Source organism: Cimex lectularius, unplaced genomic scaffold, assembly GCF_000648675.2.
Source record: "Cimex lectularius strain Harlan isolate CLEC.00 unplaced genomic scaffold, Clec_2.1 scaffold112, whole genome shotgun sequence".
Taxonomy (NCBI): domain Eukaryota; kingdom Metazoa; phylum Arthropoda; class Insecta; order Hemiptera; family Cimicidae; genus Cimex; species Cimex lectularius.
The window spans coordinates 1,068,871-1,088,104 of NW_019392699.1; the positions used below are offsets into that span (position 1 = coordinate 1,068,871).

The 19,234-nt window shown below is 33.6% G+C and overlaps 3 protein-coding genes across 5 annotated transcripts in view; 2 read left to right on the plus strand and 1 right to left on the minus strand.

The window, feature by feature from the left end:
• Nucleotides 1-5,886: 5,886 nt before the first annotated feature.
• LOC106664610 (cleavage and polyadenylation specificity factor subunit CG7185) lies at nucleotides 5,887-12,327 on the plus strand. The gene is made up of 2 exons (XM_014390503.2): nucleotides 5,887-7,026; nucleotides 10,660-12,327. The coding sequence occupies exons 1-2, from the start codon at nucleotides 6,138-6,140 to the stop codon at nucleotides 11,757-11,759; spliced, it is 1,989 nt and encodes a 662-aa protein (XP_014245989.1). The 5' UTR covers nucleotides 5,887-6,137; the 3' UTR covers nucleotides 11,760-12,327.
• A 5,206-nt stretch (nucleotides 12,328-17,533) lies between these two features.
• Nucleotides 17,534-18,771, minus strand: LOC106664457 (intraflagellar transport protein 22 homolog). Its single transcript, XM_014390158.2, has 4 exons — nucleotides 18,651-18,771; nucleotides 18,047-18,198; nucleotides 17,789-17,988; nucleotides 17,534-17,722 (listed from the first exon to the last, which is right to left on the minus strand). Exons 1-4 carry the CDS (start codon nucleotides 18,687-18,689, stop codon nucleotides 17,568-17,570), a joined length of 546 nt encoding a protein of 181 aa, XP_014245644.1. The 5' UTR covers nucleotides 18,690-18,771; the 3' UTR covers nucleotides 17,534-17,567.
• Nucleotides 18,772-19,096: 325 nt separating this feature from the next.
• Nucleotides 19,097-19,234, plus strand: part of LOC106664532 (hydrocephalus-inducing protein-like) — a 32,462-nt gene continuing 32,324 nt past the window's right edge. For all 3 annotated transcript variants that reach the window (XM_014390338.2, XM_014390339.2, XM_014390340.2), the window contains exon 1: nucleotides 19,097-19,219. In XM_014390338.2, the coding sequence (XP_014245824.1) occupies nucleotides 19,184-19,219 (36 nt within the window). In that variant the 5' untranslated portion in view covers nucleotides 19,097-19,183. The remainder of the gene's footprint in view (nucleotides 19,220-19,234) is intronic.

The following is a 19,234-nucleotide window of genomic DNA, read 5'->3' on the forward strand; positions in this document are numbered from 1 at the left end:
GGCATAAAATATGTGGCCAACTTCCCACAAACGATTTATAATTGATAAAGGCCTTGCCAAAGCATCTTGTACTTCATTTAAGATCTGGCGGGCACTATGGAAAAGGTTCCATTTTCCAGCAGACAATATTTCTGCCCTCCCGTAGTGTCATAATGCACCGAGATCCACTACCAAGACAAAGACAAAAAGACAAGACAAAATTGAATTTATTTGTTGTACATTGAAGAGAAAAAAAAATTAAATGGTAATATAGAACAAAATAACGCTCTTCCAAAGAGCACATGTGGGAAGTGTCGCAGAGAAAGCTTTTCGATCACCATCCTCAGCAAGTTGACCTGCTACAACTGAGTGCAGTGTTGCAACATCATGGAGTCAAATTCCTTGTGGAATTAGTGGCAACTTTATTTACAGTATCCCTAACAGGTACGCAAAGGTTTTAGCTAACATAGGACATTATACATGGTATTAATTGTTTAAAAAAAATTATTGTGGCCAATAAACAAAAATACAGAATTAAAACCTTTCATTTTGTTATTTCTTAAAAATCCCTTAATTAAATTTTTCAGTAAAAAACATACTAATTTCTAATAAAGGGAAAGCAAATACATACTACAAAATTAGCAATATCCCTATTCATTTTGAGCAGTTTAGAACCCAGGTCACAAGGGTTGGTTCAGGTTTTCATTACCTGTTGTGTCAGGAATACAACAAGGTACTGTTTGTGCCTTAGGTTTTGTGCATTAATGATCTTTTGGACAGAAAAAATTTCAAATTTTTTTTATTTATGCAAAGATACCTGCTTCATTTTCTCTCAGAGTAATATTGACAACTTGCTTGAAACTATCAAAATTGTCTGAAGATGGTTAAATTAAAATTTCCTACTTCTAAACTAATAAATGTAACGATTTGCATTTCTCACTAACTCAAAGAATAAACACAAGCAATTTTCATTTCATTTTTCATACCTGTCAAAATGATAAATGTACTTGTCCACCTATTCTTTTTATACATAGCATTAAGTATTTGGGTATATTGGATTAAAATTCAAACTACACATTGGCTTCCTAATTTCCCAATTTATGAATTTATGAAATATTAAATTTTATAATCTTTATAAAATATCGAAATGAATATATAACTGTTACAATCAATATATTTTGGCATTGTCTCATATGGAGGAGTACTATAACTATACAAATTAATACTAACACTAATATAACTAGACCATAAATTATAAGTGGTTGTGTTGTTAGAAGCTCCCTCTATATCCATTAAGAGTATTACTGCTATTATATTTTTTCATTAACGGTAGAGTATTTTTAGCAATTAGTTTAGTATGCTTATTTTCCTCTTTTTTTAAATTGTTTAATATTAATTTATAATATTTAGAAATGTAAACAATAATTTGATCTTATAATTCCATTTGTATGAAAAACATTACAAATTTCTATTTTATTTTAAAGGTAGAAATATGATCGGTTTGATTCTTTGTCTGGGATTTGCTCTGTAAGCAAATAAATAATTCAATTCATTCAATATGATCAAAGATGAGTCATAAAAAAAGTTGGTTTTTCTTGCTACTTTAAAAATTATTATTATTATTTCTATGGTTTGTTGCCATTTCAAGGCCCACTACACATTTTCCCAGTACCACTTTGAACAGAAGAATCTGCAACTTTATTTTGAACCTCATCCAGAGAATTAAAAGTTTTTTCTTGAAGGTAGGGGGGGGTCTTTAAGCCCCCTTACATGTACGTATAATAGAAATAAATTAAGTTTTATGAACATATTAAAATAATAACACCAATTATACAAAACAATAATGAAAATATTATATTCTTTAAAATATTAATTATTTATAATCGAATGATGAAACCACGTTATGAAAGAAAAGCAGAAAGAGAAAAAAAGGAAACGGGGAAAAAGAAAAGGAAGAGGGAAAAAAAGGAAATGATTTATGTCATTTTTAAAAACTCAGATGCCATGGACCTGAAACAAGCCAGCGAGAAAGCAGAATGTACTTCCCAGGGAAGCAAAGTCCATAGTCTTGACCATGGAATTCTGGAGGATAAGGCTAAAGGTTTAGAGGAGTGGTGTAGGTTTCAGAAGGTTGATTGAATATAAAAAATATATTTTGCCTTGTATAAATTCACTTTTCCACATCCTAAATGTGTTTGTTAAATGTAAACAATGTTTGTAAATCCCAGGCCCTGAAGATGATCTCAATCAAGATCGAAACGTTGGCACGATTTCTGAAACCTACATCGCACCAGACCGCATTTCACGATTTCTGAATAATTATCAATTAACGGTCACTAATCACCACACATTTAGAGGAGTGTTGAGGCTTGGGATATGATGGGTGCATTTGGATAGGGAATGAGGGAAAATAGTTGATAGGTACTGAGGACATTTATTGGATTTAATTTTAAATATATATGTTAAAACTTTAAATTTATAAGTGTTTAGAATACTAAAGTTGTTGAAGGCATTAATATAGGATGAAATTTGATCCCTTGGTTTAAGATCGTACAGTATCTAATACAGGAATGTTAAACAATTTGAAGGCAATGAGCATCTGTGAATCTAAGAGAGTAAGGAAAGTGAAAAAATAGTGCTACAGTAAAAGAATAAGGGAATTATTAGGGATTTAATAAGGCGAACTCTAGTTTTCTGTGGAGTGAGTCAAAGAGAATGAAGACTTGAGTAGGCCATTTTAATAATTGATCTCACATGGTCATGCTTGGAGTTAAAAATAATACAGAGATTTTTAACTTTAGGACAAAAATTAATATGATGGGGGCTAGGCAATCTTTACTAATGGGTTCATTGGAAATTAATAGGGACTGGAATTTGTTGAAGTTTAAAAGAATGCTGTTATTTCTTGACCATTGGTTAAGAGAATGAGATCACGAATGAACAGAGAGGGCTTCAGAGGTGTAGCTTGTAGGACATTGGATGTAAAGCTGAGTGTCATCAGCTTAAAGATGAAAGTGAGAGGAATTAAGTACTAATGGAAGATCATTTAGAAACTTGGAAAAGAGTAAAGATATTATAGTCTATGGATTAAAGTAGACCAAATCTAATTGGATTTGAAAAAGAAATAAAGCCTACAGGGGATTACCATTTCCAAGAAAATGAAATCTGACATTTTTTTATGATTCACCCTATTATGCTTGTTAAACTTAATTAAAATTTCAATTAATTATTCTTTTTGTCTAAAGACTTGATTGAGATATATATTATGCAGGGTGGGCGACAAAGACCCGAAGGGGTTAAATGCCTGAGGTAGACTCGTACCTCATCCCTAAAAGGTCCAGGACTTGGTCGGCTCACGTGTCCTGCATAGATCTCTTGGACTTGTTCACAAACCCCAAGATTCCATTTAATCTTGGGGAGTGATTTGGTGATGTTCTCCTTCAAAAGTTTCAAATCTAGACCTAGCATACCTATTACACTCTGTGAGGTAGTGCCTTGCCGTTTCTTCTTTTATTTCGCAAAAACAGCAAAACGGATCTGGTAGAATACCTATTACTAGGTGTCTTCTCAGTGGGCAGTGGCCTGTCAGGATATCTATCAGCCTCCTAATTTCGTTCCTTGAGTTAGAGAATAGCCATTTCGATTCTGCTGGTTTGATTTCCTTAACAAACTCTTTCGATTGCCTGTGACCGGGAGATAGATTCCATTCCTTAAGGAATTGCTTCATACCCCAGTTTTTAATACGCTCTTTCGCTGTTCTCATAGAGTGAGGTATTGCCGGTTATGGTCCGACAACCACAGTATTAGAGCCTTCTTTGGCCAGGCTATCCACCTCCTCATTACCATAGTGTCCTTTATGTGCTGGTATCCAAATAAGGGTTACCTTGTTCTCAAACCTGGAAGAGATCCTATTGATAAGATCTACATTTTCCTCCACCAGTCTAGCGATTGACAAATCTTTTTGTAATGACCTAAGACTAGCCTGACTGTCATAAAAAATTCTAATATCTTTTCCCTTGATTTTATTTTCCATAAGTGGAAACAACACACATTAATGGGCCAGATTTCTGCATGAAAAACTGAGGTGTTATTACCAAGAGGGGGAGGAGATGCTGATCCCTAATTTAGGTATATGTATTCCAGCACTTCCTTTACCTTTGATAAGTACATCAGTAAAACAGTCTATGTTACGATGGTCATCATCCACGCTATAGTTATATTCACACGGAGTAACTACCTGGAAGTACTTTTTCCCTAAAGGGGTTTTAACCTTTTTATCACTAACGCTTAATAATTGGCAGTTAACCTTACTCAATAGTTGTAGGATTTTTGAGTGACCTATGTTATTGTACTTCTGATTCCAGCTGTCTTCAATAATTAATCTTTAGCAGCTGATTAGTGCTCTGACCTTAGCCTGTATGTATAGAGGTGACTTGATTGAGATGAAAAATCCAGTGTCAGAAGCAAGATTCGAACCCACAACCTTCGGCTCAATAGCCTCACTAATTAGTTTATAGCTATAGCATGTTAATAAAACAATCAACTGGTTTTCTGAAGAAGATGAATCTTTTCTGTAAATGATAAAATGATGGCTTCTCATTGGTTTATAAATTGTACATTTTTGAAAAAAATATTTTATAGGTTTTCCTACTCATACGAGTTGCACACACTACATAAACCAGAATTTTTAAAAACTGTACTATCATAAATTTATAACATTGGCACTGTTGTGTGGTAATAGGTTGTTTTCTTTCAATTTGAAATCAATAGGCATAATATCGTTGAGTGTAATATCGGCATTCATGATAAATATTGAAATACCCGATCCCGTTACTTCAATAAGCATAATTGTTTTTATTGTTTTTTATTTTTTTATATATTTATTTTTTAACAACTGTATACTTCGACACAAGTGAAACATAATATCTAGATATAAACAATATTAAAAATAGCATGGAAGCTTGAACAGCAACCATCCAGTGTTGGTAGTCGTAAGTACATCAATATGCTGAGCGAGATGATCTCATTCTTGGAGACCGATGTCAAGAAGTGGATGGTGAAGGACAAATTCAATACTTCATTGAAAAGTTACATACATCACTAATTTTTTTATAGCTGTAGCATGTCAATAAACCAATCAACTGGTCTTTTGGAGATGATGAATCTTTTCGATAAAGGATAAAATTATGGCTTCTTGTTGGTTATAAATTGGACATTTTAGAAAAAATATGTAATAGGTTTTCCTGCTCATATATGCACACACTACATAAAACATTTGAATTTTTCAAAACTGAACTATTATAAATTTATAATATTGGTATTTTTGTGGCGCAATAGGTTGTTTTCTTTTAATACAAAATCAATGAGTATAATTTGTAATTGATATTGTAGGTAGAAGTCACAACAGCTCAAGTGGTTAGAGCAGCGGCGTATTGAACCTTAGGTCGTGGGTTCGAATCCCGCTCGTGACACCAACTTTTTTATCTCAACCAAAAACCACAGATAAAAAGAATAATTAATTGAAATAATTAATATGGTAAATTATGACCGCTAAATATATACGGATTAATTTAATTAAAATGTGGAGGGAGCTCGTCTAGCTTCCAAGTTCCAAAAACGGCCGAAACAGGCGCTTTCGTCGATTTAAGCATTATTTTATATTTTCGATTATAAAATGAGTGAATATGAAATTTTTAGGAGAAAAATAATGAGAGATCGTTCTAATTTGTAAATGACCGTTTTTTTAATCATTTTCATGGGTGGTTGCGTGTGATTTTTCTCAATAAACCGATTTTTTTGCAAATGTTTTCAAGCATGTTAGTTTGAATACGGTGCCGCCGCGCCGTACCCGGGAACCGATATTGATTTTATGTAAATATTCTATTTCGATGAATTTCTCCTCGCCGAGGTTCCTGTTTCGGTCGAATTACTGCGAATCTGCAGTAAATTCTGCAATTTATAAATCGGTTCGCTTTCGGATCTGTAATGGTCGGAGTCGGGCGGAGAGGCGGTGACGGTCCGTCCATCTTGGAAGTCGGCCTCCCCTCCACAACATAACCAAACCCAAAGCCAAGCGTTTTCCACGGCTTGGCTCGAATCGGTAGTTGTTTACGGGAAAAAAGTTACGATTGAGGCTGATGGTCGAGCTCGGATGAAAAATGTCGGGCAACGTTGATATTGACCTGTATGCGGACGATCTTGAACACGACTTCGCACAGGAGGAATTCGCCGGGGAAGGGATTGATCTGTACGACGACGTGATCGCGGGACAGACGACCACCGTCGCAGAGACGCTCCAGACGTCGACGAGCAGCAATTCATCCCAGCCCAGGAGCGAGACCCCGGCGGCTACGAACCACTCCACCTCCTATTCACAGCACACAGGTAGGAAATTCCAACTGTACGTTGGTAATCTGACATGGTGGACGACGGATCAAGACGTGACCGACGCCATCGTCGGCCTGGGGATCAACGATTTCCTCGAGGTCAAGTTTTTCGAGAACCGGTCCAACGGACAATCGAAGGGTTTCTGCATTGTCTCCCTCGGGTCGGAGCAGAGTATGAGAATCTGCATGGAACGTCTGTGTAAAAAGGAGCTGCACGGACAGTCGCCGGTCGTCACCTACACTTCCAAGCTGGCGCTGAGCCAGTTCGAGGCGCAGACCAAGACGAGGCCGATGCCTCCCGCCAACAACCAGGGCCAGGCGAGGATGCAGCATCCGGGACCGCACTCGGTGACGCCGCGGGTGATGATGGGCCCGCCTCAGATGAGGAACCGGCTCCAACCGCCGGGTATGCAGCAGGGGCCTAGGATGCCCCCGGGGCCGCACATGGGCGGACCTCCTGGACCCCACGGAGGCCCTCCCAATCAGCAGCATCCTGGATTCCACAACAACTGGCAGAATGGGATGCGACAGAACGGCCCACCTCGACCACCAGGGCCTCCGCAGAACATGGGGCCCCAGCGTCCGGGAGGACCCATGCCAGGCATGCAGTTCCAAGGACCTCCTCCACCCGGACAAGGGCCTCCTCCGAGACCGATGCCTGGTAAAAGTTCACTTCTTTAATAATATTTCAGTTTTTATTTTATTATTTATTTTTTAATTGACCTTCTGATGTCATATGTTGTATGAGTATTGAGGAGGCGGCGAACAAATAAAAATCGCAAAATTGCTATAAAGCTTTTCGGCTTATTTAATGCCTTCATCAAAACTATAATCTATAATTCGAGTTAAAACAAATAGCATGAAAAGAATATTTTTCATGTCCATGTAGACATCAGAGATTTAAAAAAGTTGTTTCATCACTGAGATTCCACCCGGCTGAAAATGTTTGGATACTATTTGTTGATACTTGAGTTATACATTGCAGTCCTGATGAAGGAATTAAATAGGCTGAAAAGCTTGACTGCAGTTTTTGAGTTTTTCTTTGTTGACCAATTCCTCGACACTTGTACAATATATTTAATTATTGATTTATTTTTCATGCTAAGTATTATTGAGTTGAAAAAATTAGTGTCACGAGCAGGACTCCCATGACCTCCAGATCAGTAACACAGCTCTTCTACCACTTGAGCTGTCGTGACTTCTATCCTCAAGACACCAACTAATCATCTCAACTTACAACTTTTTTTACTAATGTTAAACTTTGCACACAAAATAATTACTTTGGTTAATTTGACCATACATTTCTAACCACAGGATTAAAACATTCATTTCCCGACGGGATTATTGGTACTAATTGACTTGAATTTTCAGATTTACTTGTTCACTGTTATTGTTAGGTTTTGCTAATCCAAAATTACTTAATTCTGCTATATGTTTATAATGCTGAAACAGATTAAATTTATTTATTTTTTGTTTGATATCCATGTAAAGAGGAAGAGGGTGTATTAGTTTAACAGTTGATCACTAGGACATGATACTAAGTAATTACACATGTTTATTTAATCCCTTTATTCTGTTACTCTTTTCTCTTACAATCCATCTTTCCCTCTCTCTGTTTTAAACTCTGTTCCTCTCCTCCTGCCACTTTCCTAAAATATCCCTACCTATACCTATCTATGTCATGAAGTAATATGATTCTTCTTTCACATGAAATAATAGAATCATTACTAGCATATAAACAACTATTGAACTACGTTATACAATGTAACTCAGCAATACATAATAGAATTACACTATATTATTAGAATTAATTAATGGAACTTTTAAAGAATTAATTGTTAGTCCATTTCATAGTCCTTCAAATAGTTTTGCAGTTTTCTTTGTCTTGTTTGATTATATCTCCCATCTTCATCAATATAATGTATAAGATTTTCTTTGGTGATTGATCAGCCTTCTCAGTTTAAATATTTTTCTTTCCAAAAGGTAGATTGGGGATGAGGCCAGGAAGACAGAAACAACATTTATTTTCTTGTCGAGCTTTCGGCAGAATATATCGCCTTCATCAGGACTTTGAAAAAATTGTTATACTATATGAACAGGTACATGTGTGGATAACGGAGAACTGGTAGAACCTGGGGATTATATTAGGGTTCTACCAGCTCTCCGTTATCCACACATGTACCTGTTCATATAATATAGCAATTTTTTCGAAATCCTGATGAAGGCGATATATTCTGCCGAAAGCTCGACAAGAAAATAAATGTAGTTTCTGTCTTCCTGGCCTCATCCCCAATCTACCTTTTGGAAAGAAAAATATAATTTATAAGGTAATTCTTCAGCTTTCCTGCTCCGTGTTGTGTTTGCTTTTCATAAATGTATACTATTCCTTCGAAATAGCTGGCCAGTTAGTTACAAAGTGCTTCACAATGAATGAACGTGTTTATTTTTTATCACCCCTAGGTTTTTTTCCGTCCTCTTGATTTGAGTATTGGATGTAGACTTTCACCCGCAAGTAATTCTACCAGGTTTTTGGAACCTCTGTTGTAATATTTTTCTGTTACTGGCGTTGTTTTATTATATTCTCTTCTACATCGTTATTTATCTTGGGTAAAAATTTTAATTGGGCTAATTGGAATTTTTGTTCTCACAATGCAGTTCATCAATAACTGTGTTGGACATAAATTAATACCTTTAAGAGGAGTATTTCTGTATTTTAATATTCCCAGATAAAAATCTTGACCTTGATCATAAACTTTTTTAAACATAATTTTTATGATCCCCACTGCTCTCTCAGCGAACGAATTTGCTTGGAGTAATTTACACTTCTGGTAACAATATCGAATTCATATTCCTTGGCAAATAATTTCATGGACTCAGCTGCAAATGGTACATTATCACATATTAACAATTCTGGAATTCCAAACCTGGAAAATATGACTTTCAATTTTTCGCTTTCAACATTTGCTGATTTAGATGTCAATTTCACACCTGACGCCATGTAATAGCTAACACACTATTAACAGTTTATCACCAGGACATGATACTAAGTAATTACACGTGTTTATTTAAACTCTTTATTCCATTACTCTTCTCTCTTACATCTGTCTTTCCCTCTCTCTACTTTAAACCTTCCTCCTCTCCTACCTCTTTCCTAAATATCCCTCAATATATCCCTACAATCTCTATATCTATCTATATCATGTAATAATATATATATAATGTAATACAACATATATAACAGAGGGTTTCAATTGGAAAGTAATAGTTAACTGTGTGTTTATGTTGTAATATTAGCATTGATTTATTTGGAAATCCAACAGTAGCCAAGGAAATTCTACACAAGAAGACATCCTCTTCTATTGTATCGGTACTTACTCTACTTGTATATTGATAATCAATTTGTATTTTATTTTATTGGAGTCAAATATTTTGTCATTTTTATCATGAACAGATATTACATATGCTAACTCTAATTCTACATAGAATGTTTCAAATAATTGAATTGTATATTGTCCAAGCCACCCAATGGATAGTTGGATGATAAGCCCTCCTGTATGACTGAATTACAGTTGACTTTTGATAATTCAAATTATCGAGAGAGAAAAAAATGTTAAGAGATGATATGCATTTTTCCAAGTTGTTACTTAAATTGTACATACATAAAACAGTAAAAATAATGAAAAAGCGGAAATACATTAACTGTAAAATTGAACATAGTTACATATTATTACAAAAAAAAAAAAATTGAAGTGGTTTTTGTTTCAATGTGGCCTGGCTTCCTTTGTTCAAATAATTTTCCAAAATGAGGACACATTGCTAAAACGCTGACTGCAGAATATAAAAAAAACTACAGGAAATTCTAAAAAGGCTGTAAGGAAATAAACAATACATGGAAATTTAGAGGATTATAACAATGAAAAAGTGTAAATTATAAAGATAAGAAGTGGTTCAATTAATAATAGTAGCATGCCTTTTCTCCCCCTGTTAAGAAAAATATTTCATATTTCCGAGTGTATCAAAATGCAAAGAATTTTTCAATTTACTGAAGTGACCTGCTAAGGAGTTAGTATTATCAAGAAATTGGAATTAACAAGAGTTGACTGTACTAAACTTTTATTAATTAACTTGTACATTTTCAACAAATGCTATTATCTGCAATATAATATGATAATATATGTTAATGTTAACAACTGGGGTAGTAACTTATTCTATATGCATTTTAGAAAATGTATGAATGTAGAAAGTGATTCTGAATTATTTTCTGAGCATGGTTTAAAATATGTGTGCTTTGCAGGCTTACCAGGAGGACCACCACCACCTCCTCCTCCAGATCAAAGAGGACCACCTCCGAGGCCAGATTGGAACAGGCCACCTGGAATGCAAGGACCAGGTGGGTTCATGCCTCATCAGCAAGGAATGCCGCTTCAAGGACCCCCTGCTCCTGGTCAGGGCCCTCCGAACCGAGGTCCCCCTCCTCCACAGATGGGCGGTGGACCCCCACAAGGTGGCGGAGGATCGCATGGAAACCCTTCTTTCTTTCCTCAAGGAAATATGCACCAACAACATAACGGGCCGCCACAGGGTCCTCCACCTGGGCCTCAAGGGCCTCCCCAAAGTTCTCACGGGCCTCCGCCGGGTTACGGCCCTCCTCCTCAAACGAGGATGCATCAGTATGTTGGAGGTCCTCCTCCTCCAGAGCATAGGCCTGAAACACCCGCCCTTTCTGAAACTGAATTTGAAGAAATAATGGCAAGAAATAGGACAGTATCGAGTTCTGCAATAGCTAGAGCTGTTTCAGATGCGGCGACCGGAGAATATTCCAGTGCTATTGAGACACTGGTCACAGCTATTTCTCTTATTAAACAGTCGAAAGCCTCAAATGATGACAGATGCAAGATACTTGTTTCAGCGCTTCAAGATACTCTACATGGTGTTGAAACAAAAAGCTACGGCCCGAGGAGAGATAGGTCGAGATCTCGGGATAGGGATCGAGCACATCGTAGATCCAGAAGAGAGAGATCCCGGACAAGAGATAGAGAATATAGAGACAGGAGCAGAGACAGGGATCGTGAGAGGGACAAATATTATGCCGATTATGCCCGAGATAGGTCTAGGTCTCGGGACAGGGAACGTGACTACAGGGATAGAAGTAGGGAAGACAGTTCAGCCAGGCAGAATGTCCGCTCGAGGATGAAATCGCCAGATCCACCTGATACCACATCAGTTGGAAGCTCTAAATCCCGTTATTATGACGATCGTTATCGGGATAGGGATAGGGAAAGGGAGAGGGAATCGAATAGAAGGGAGTCAGACCGAGATAGGGATCGTGACAGGGACAGAGATCAGAGAGACAGGGAGAGGGCGGAATCGTCCCACAGAAGCTCCAGGCATTGATCTCCATGAGTAGTAAGTCCATTTCCCTTTGCTCAAGAGCAAATTCATATGTAAAGAATAACATTACAGAAAGAACTATTCCTTACATCCTTCTAACATTACTTACCTTGTAAGAAATTTTTATTAGACTTGCCTTTATTATTTTATTTCTTAGTAAATAAATAAAATAAGACTCTTTAACTTCTACCCCTCTCTGAGAGTCATTTGCTTCCTTTTTTTTCTCAATTACTTTCTATTACTTTCATTTCTTTTTAAATGACTATTAACAATAGCATTACGTCTAAATTGTCACAACGTTAATTGTAACAGTGTTAGACGTGTCTAAGTACTGATACATTTAACACAGAACTTGTTATTGTAATACCTGTGACAACATGAAATAAATAAGAAGAACAGGAAACAAGAGGAACTATAAAAATATTGCTTTACATCAACATTTTCATTTCGTCAATGCTAAATAATATAAAACTAGTTTTATCTGAGAATTTGAATAGTAAAACACTATTGGAATTGTCACCTCTTTATTTTATAGTTTGATGAGAATAATAAAATATGTGTACAATTATTATTGTAATTGTTTAAATCATTCTTTACCTGTTTTCCGTACCTTGTTTTGTATATTGTTCTCAATTTTTACATTTTTATCCTTAAAAAATCTTTTTTTATTTTTTTATCATTTCTTTTTTATTTGTTCTAGATTTAAAACATGCCTTGTTTTATATTAGTTTTAATTTCATTTCTTTTTTTACTTTGTTATATTATTAATGAATTATTTATTATAGTTGTAAGTTATGCTGTGTAATTAAAGGTGTTTATGGTAAAACAGGTCCAAATCCATGGTTTGCAAAACAATTGAGAAATTGTAAACAACTTTTAGAATAATAGACTGAGGGGAGAAGTCCTAAATTGGTAAAAAGGGTATAGAACAATTGTAACTGTTTAGTACTAATTTCTAAACAAGACATTTTGTAAAACAAACAAAAAAACTAAAAATTTACAGTATTATTTAAAATGCTCTTTATTTTTAGAAACAAAAAAAATGAAATTGGTTGTAAATATGATTTTAAATATGCAAAAGAAAGTCATTTGTACAGTAATGTTAAATATTATTGTCTTAAAGGTCTGAAAAGGTAGTGCTGATAATATAGAAAACAATAGTAAACAATAAATTAAAAAATATTTATTTTTCCGATGTAAACACAACAAAATTGTCAACATTTTTATCGGTGGCTTTAATATGTCTGTTAGCGTTGGTAAGGTTTGTAGATAAAATTTGTACATAATATTTATATTTTTTATAAGTACTCGCCTCCTCGCATGAGGTGTAATGGCTTTTTTTTATTTTATAATATTGACTGTAATGTAAGACCAGTGATATTTATTTTTATAATGTTCATTATTTATTATACCAAAGACATGTTAACGAATCTGTGAGAAAGATAAAAATATAACAATAATAAAGAGAGGTTTTGGTCTCTGCTTGATTGTGACATTCAAGTAAATTGCGATTTTGAACTTGGTCACATTTATGTAATAATTTTTAAAATAAATACACTAGCATGAGTATTGCTAGCTAATATAATATTAAACTCGGTATAAATGTACTGGATTTTGTTAAAATGGTCTGTTTTTATTTTATTGTAGTTGAAAACTGTGCATTTTCTATTTATAACTTTCGGTCCATTATATTTTCAATTATTAAGAAATTTTTTTAAAATATTACTCATGACTGACCAAAACCAAAAAATGAGCTTTAAAATCTAGTCCGCTTAATTTATATGATTTTTTTTAAACAACTTAGCTGTATTATAAAACCAATAATAAATCTTACAATACACTGCTACACGACTTATGATTGAATATTGGAGGGTTTACCCTTGAGCAGTAGTAAGCGATATTGTAAATTGTCTGCTGCAAATTCTTGCTTGACCAGTCACAAAACAAACAAAAAATTTGTTGAATCACTTGCTTTGTTAATTTTTTTCTTGCTCTTGTTTTATATGAAACTGTATAAAAGTGGTTTGGTGACTACACAATTCATCATGAATCATTTGATCATTTTTTACATTATTACCAACTGCTGAATAACTGATCTCATATTTTTTGAAACTTTTTCCAAAAGAGAAAAAGGATTTTGATGGAGTAATCCAAATATATAACTTGAGTGTTCTTCACCTTGCAAATTGAAAGTATTAGCCCAATGAAGATAGCCTTTGATGATCCAGACTATTCGGTATTATCTTTAAAATTGAATTCAATATTTCCTTGATTTGTTTTGCTAGTATATTAAAATTGAAGTCTTGTCTTGGAAGACATGAATCAGGAAGTGTTGGTTGCCAGTTAGTTCATTTTGATCGTGTTTTCTTTTTTTAACTACACACTTCTTAAAATTACATTTGTCTAGTCGATAAAAAAGGGAAATGTATTTGAATTTAAGAAATATAAAACAGATTCCTGTAGTGTCCTTATTGCACAAAACATTTCACATAAGTGCACACGTGCTTGCATGTGAACATAGATGTGTATACATTATTTTTTAATTAAGCGTTTTAATGGTTAAGGTGAGTTTCGCTTAAATTTAAATGCAATTTATTACAAATAAAAATATTAATCTTCGTGGTTCAAAAACACTTGTCAAAAAAGAACATACAGGCAGGCATGTAAGTTTTACCCAAGTTCATTTGTTATAAATCAATTTTCATAATTTTATAGAAATGAATACTCCATATTGGAATGTCTTCACTACAATACGGTTAGTTTCAAGTTTTATTTCAACATATCGGCAAATTAAAATATTTTTAGATTGTTGTTTTCATTGGAAACATTGGGTTTTTTAGTTAGGTTATGAAATTGGGCAATTTTCTTGCATACCCAAAAAGCTGATGTATCAGTAAAAAAAGCTTTCTTCTTAAAGGAAAAATGTGTTTCTAAAGTTCGCATAATACAGGTAAAGCTGGTTTCCTTGTATTTTGGATTTTTATTAAATAATAACATGACAAAACTATGTCTATGACTTAGTATGGATATGGATAAATCATAAACCAAAGCTATCCCATGCATCAAGTTTTACACTATAGAATATGTGGGGTGATTAGTGACCGTTAATCGATATTTATTTAGAAATCTTGAGCTGCGGTCTGGTGTGATGTAGGTTTCAGAAAAACATTTTCTTTATCGTGCCAACGTTTCGATCTTTATTGAGATCATCTTCAGGGTCTGGGATTTACAAACATTGTTTACATATAACAATTACATTTTGGATGTGGAAAAGTGAATTTATACAATGCAAAATATATTTTTTATATATTCAATCAGAAGAAAAACACTGAATGAGTAGAAATACTTTGATTGAATATAAAAAATATATTTTGCATTGTATAAATTCACTTTTCCACATCCAAAATGTAATTGTTATATGTAAACGATGTTTGTAAATCCCAGGCCCTGAAGATGATCTCAATAAAGATCGAAACGGCACGATAAAGAAAATGTTTTTCTGAAACCTACATCACACCAGAACGCATCTCATGATTTCTAAATAACTATAGAATATATATACAGTTTTAAAGTAATAAATTAAACAGTTATTACCAAATTGAAAGACGTTTTGATCAGTGATAACTATAGCCAGGATTTATATGCAATAAAAATCCTTAAATATGCCATACAATGTGTTCTAAAAAAACCCACAAATATAGAAAATTATATGCAATAAACAAAAAACTTATGCCATTATAATTAGTTCTAAAAATATTAAAATATGCAGGATGAATGTCAGAAATATACCCAACTAATAATTCAACTTTTTATTTATTATTTTTACAAATGGTATTGGTTACTGCAACAGTTTAGGTGTTATAAAGGCGCTCATCACCATTAGGTGCAGGCCCTGGGTTCGAATCCAGCAGCTCTGCATTCGAACCAGACATATTTACTAATGGACTTTTTTCCAAAGCACCCCGAGGGTTCAAATATACTTTTTGAAATACCCCCATAATTTTTTTTTAATATAAACATATTTTTTAGTCTAGAACTTGTCTAGAATTTGTTTTCAACGGAAATGGAACAGAAAAATTATAACCACAAAAAATAATAATAAATATAATTTTAAATGTTATAAAAAATAAATAATCATGCATAATTAAGTTCATGACCTGATTTCAAAGTTAGTTTCTATAAAACTATAGCATTTATCATTCAGGAAATACTTGTATGTATCTACCTCAAAAAGACTTTTCAACAAAAACAGTTGGGCATATATGTAGGAATAATAAAATAAATGTCTTTTCCCCATATAATAACTGAATTGTTTCCATTTAAGATTTCATTAATTTTCCTCGATTCAGACAATCTGGTATTTTTATCAGGGATTTTTTAAAATTTATTTTGAAATATAATTCCTGCTTTGCTGGGGATTTTAATAATTTCTGTTTTACCTGATTTTGCCAGCATCCAATAAGTTCCCACTTCTAGCATTTCTTTAGACTAAGTTCGAAAAGTGAGAGGACTGACACTGTTTTTTGAATTTCTTATATGAGATGAACGCATGATAAAAAGCTGATTATTTCAAGCAACATCTACTTTTTTCTTTCTCACAACAGTAAAGGTCATATCAACCCTCAGGGTGCTGGAGTTTTTGAAAAAAAAGCCCATTTGTAAGTATGTTGGGTTCGAATGCAGGGCTGCTGGATTCGAACCCAAGACCTTTACCTTACAATGATGATTGCCATGTCAATGCCTAAACTGTTGCAGCCACCGACGCCCCTTAACATCTATTGTGTTGGTTTGTTTTGTACCTGGGAAATTGACTGAAATCCGAATCAAATTTGTGTTGCCTAGTTTATTTTTATTTTTCTAAGTAACCAAAATTATTTCAAATTTAGCAAAAAGAAGCTGCAATTACTTAGACATTCAGGGTCTAGTTTTAACAGAAAAAAAAATTTACTGACATCCAAAATTCAGAAATTTCTTATGAATAAATTTAACAAAATTATATAATTTGGCTATTATGATCAAGTTTTCACTAGGTTACTGAATTGAGCTTTTAATGCAAGAATCATTGATTTTGAGTTTTGGCTGTCGAGGATCAGACCTTGGTCCAGCCATTAAATTCAGCTTTCAATGCATGCAATTTTTAAACCTAGAAACACTCATTCATTCTTAAAAGCATTCTTTCTTATTTACAAACCATTTACTAAAGTAGGATATTGCAGAACTTGATATTTCTTTATCACCCTTTACACATTTGTGCTAAGATAATTGAGGGTCGATGAGGTACTCAATATTTCATCACTGGACCTCTCCTTAAAAAAAATGAGACATACATTGTACACAACTACATTACACAATAAAATAGATCTTTCCTCCAAAAATCAGAATGGTGTACCAATACTTGCTGTGTTCAACTAAATTTCTAATATCAGGTGGCAGGCATACTTGCTCTCTATATGGAGCCAAGGAATGCCACCATTGAATTATGTGTGACATATTGAGCAACCTTTCTATACATGCCGGTCATATGCGTAAGTAAGCATCCATGTGTCAACCTCACATGGCCTATTCTTAGGCTTCTTCTTTATATTAAATAAAATTGTGCCTTGTAGAGAAGAAGATAATTGGCAATACATATTAAAATTAGACAACTAAGATTCTTTTATGAAAATAAATTATTTATCTTTTTTTAACATTTGAACCTAAGTGTATTAGTGCATAGAATAATTAAAGTACTTCGCTAAGTAAGGTAATAAAAAAAATGTTACACAAGTTGTTGAAAATATATATTCATATAAATAAATAAAATTAAATGTTTTATATTGGCAATGCCAGCAGACTAATATCCTCATTGCCGAATTCTTTTGTGTCTATTACAATAGACGATGCAAATTGCTCAAAAGCTGTCCTCATCGCTTCTCCATTTTCAAGCACATTCACATTGACATAAGTGATATTTGCTAAAGATCCAGCTGTAAAGTGAAAACATTAACTATATATCAAAAACTGGAGATTGGGTAAGGCAGCAGCTAATGTACATAGTTCAGGTGTTTGTGGTTTCATGGTCGTATCTTTGCAGTTTGCAATAACCAAAGCATTGTTATGTGGTAGTATTGTTTTCTTAACAAAGTTTTCGTAGAACCTGTCCAGCTCCGGGAGTTGTGAGGCCTCTTCAGGGTTGAAAACAAGGACGACCCCATTGACTTCCCAAAGGAATACTGGCCATACATTTTCATATCTGAAATTTACAAGACGTTAATATTATTTTCAGTTTCTATTATCATTTTGAAATTTACTTATCATCTCCAGAACAGTCCCATAGTTCTATTTCGATTTTTCTCTGAGGGATTTCAAATTCTAGAATCCGGACACCCTGAGTCGGCCTGTAATCTTCAATGTTATAGTCAATGGCATCAGACAGGAAATTGGAAACTGTTGACTTCCCAGACTGGAATTTGTAGTTTTATTAATTTTATTAAAGATTAGCCTAATTGAACACACAGAAAATCATGAAATCTTTGATAATTCTTAATGTATTCAGTACAAATATATTGCACTTGCAAAAGTGTAAAAACTGTATTAGTAGTAAAAGTTTTGATATGTACGTAATCAAAAAGTATAATCATAAAAATCGACAACATATTCTTTTATGTATTAAGCAAATCAAACATTTTATTGTTTAATTACATAAATATTTAACGAAAAGATCATCAGATCTACTACATGATGAATTATAAATGTTCACATTTGATGGTATAAAATTGGTCATTATAAATAAAGTAGCTTAAGTAAAATGTTTTACTTTCCTATTAAAAAATAATATTAGGGAAGTATTTACAGCATAGTAAATGTAAACATTGTTACCATCATGAAAAAAAAAATTAATATCAAAATATGTACCATTTTTGGGCCGATAACAACAATTTTTAGCTTGACCATTGCACACCTTTTGCACTTACATAAATTTAAACAAACCTTATTAACATTAAGTTGTAACAGTCAGTCCAAAACAGCTAGGAACGGTTCCCATGGAGATATTTCAAAACAATTGTCTACTGGGAAAGTTTCCCTGTGGCAAGGTGATTCTTATTTAAAAGAATTATAAATAACAAAAAAATACAAATAAAAAAATAAATATAAATATAGTAATTTTGTCATTTAAAAGATTATTTTATTAACTGTAAAACTACATGTTTGTTAGATGCATTGGTATGTACGTGTGCATTTAGCAAACGCTTGATTGCCCAGGACGATACTAACAAATTATTACTTTTTTAAACATACATAAAAGAAAAGAAAATATTACAAATGGAACAAATGATTAATATTTAAATCAGATTGTTACATAATATTGTTTTGTTGTTGATTTGAGTTGCAAACATTTTTAATTTACAATAGTTATAGTTATAGCTTGGGTAGTATTTTTAAAAGATATGGCACAAGAAGATAGTATGCAAAGCACAAATAAGGTAGGTCTAAATTAT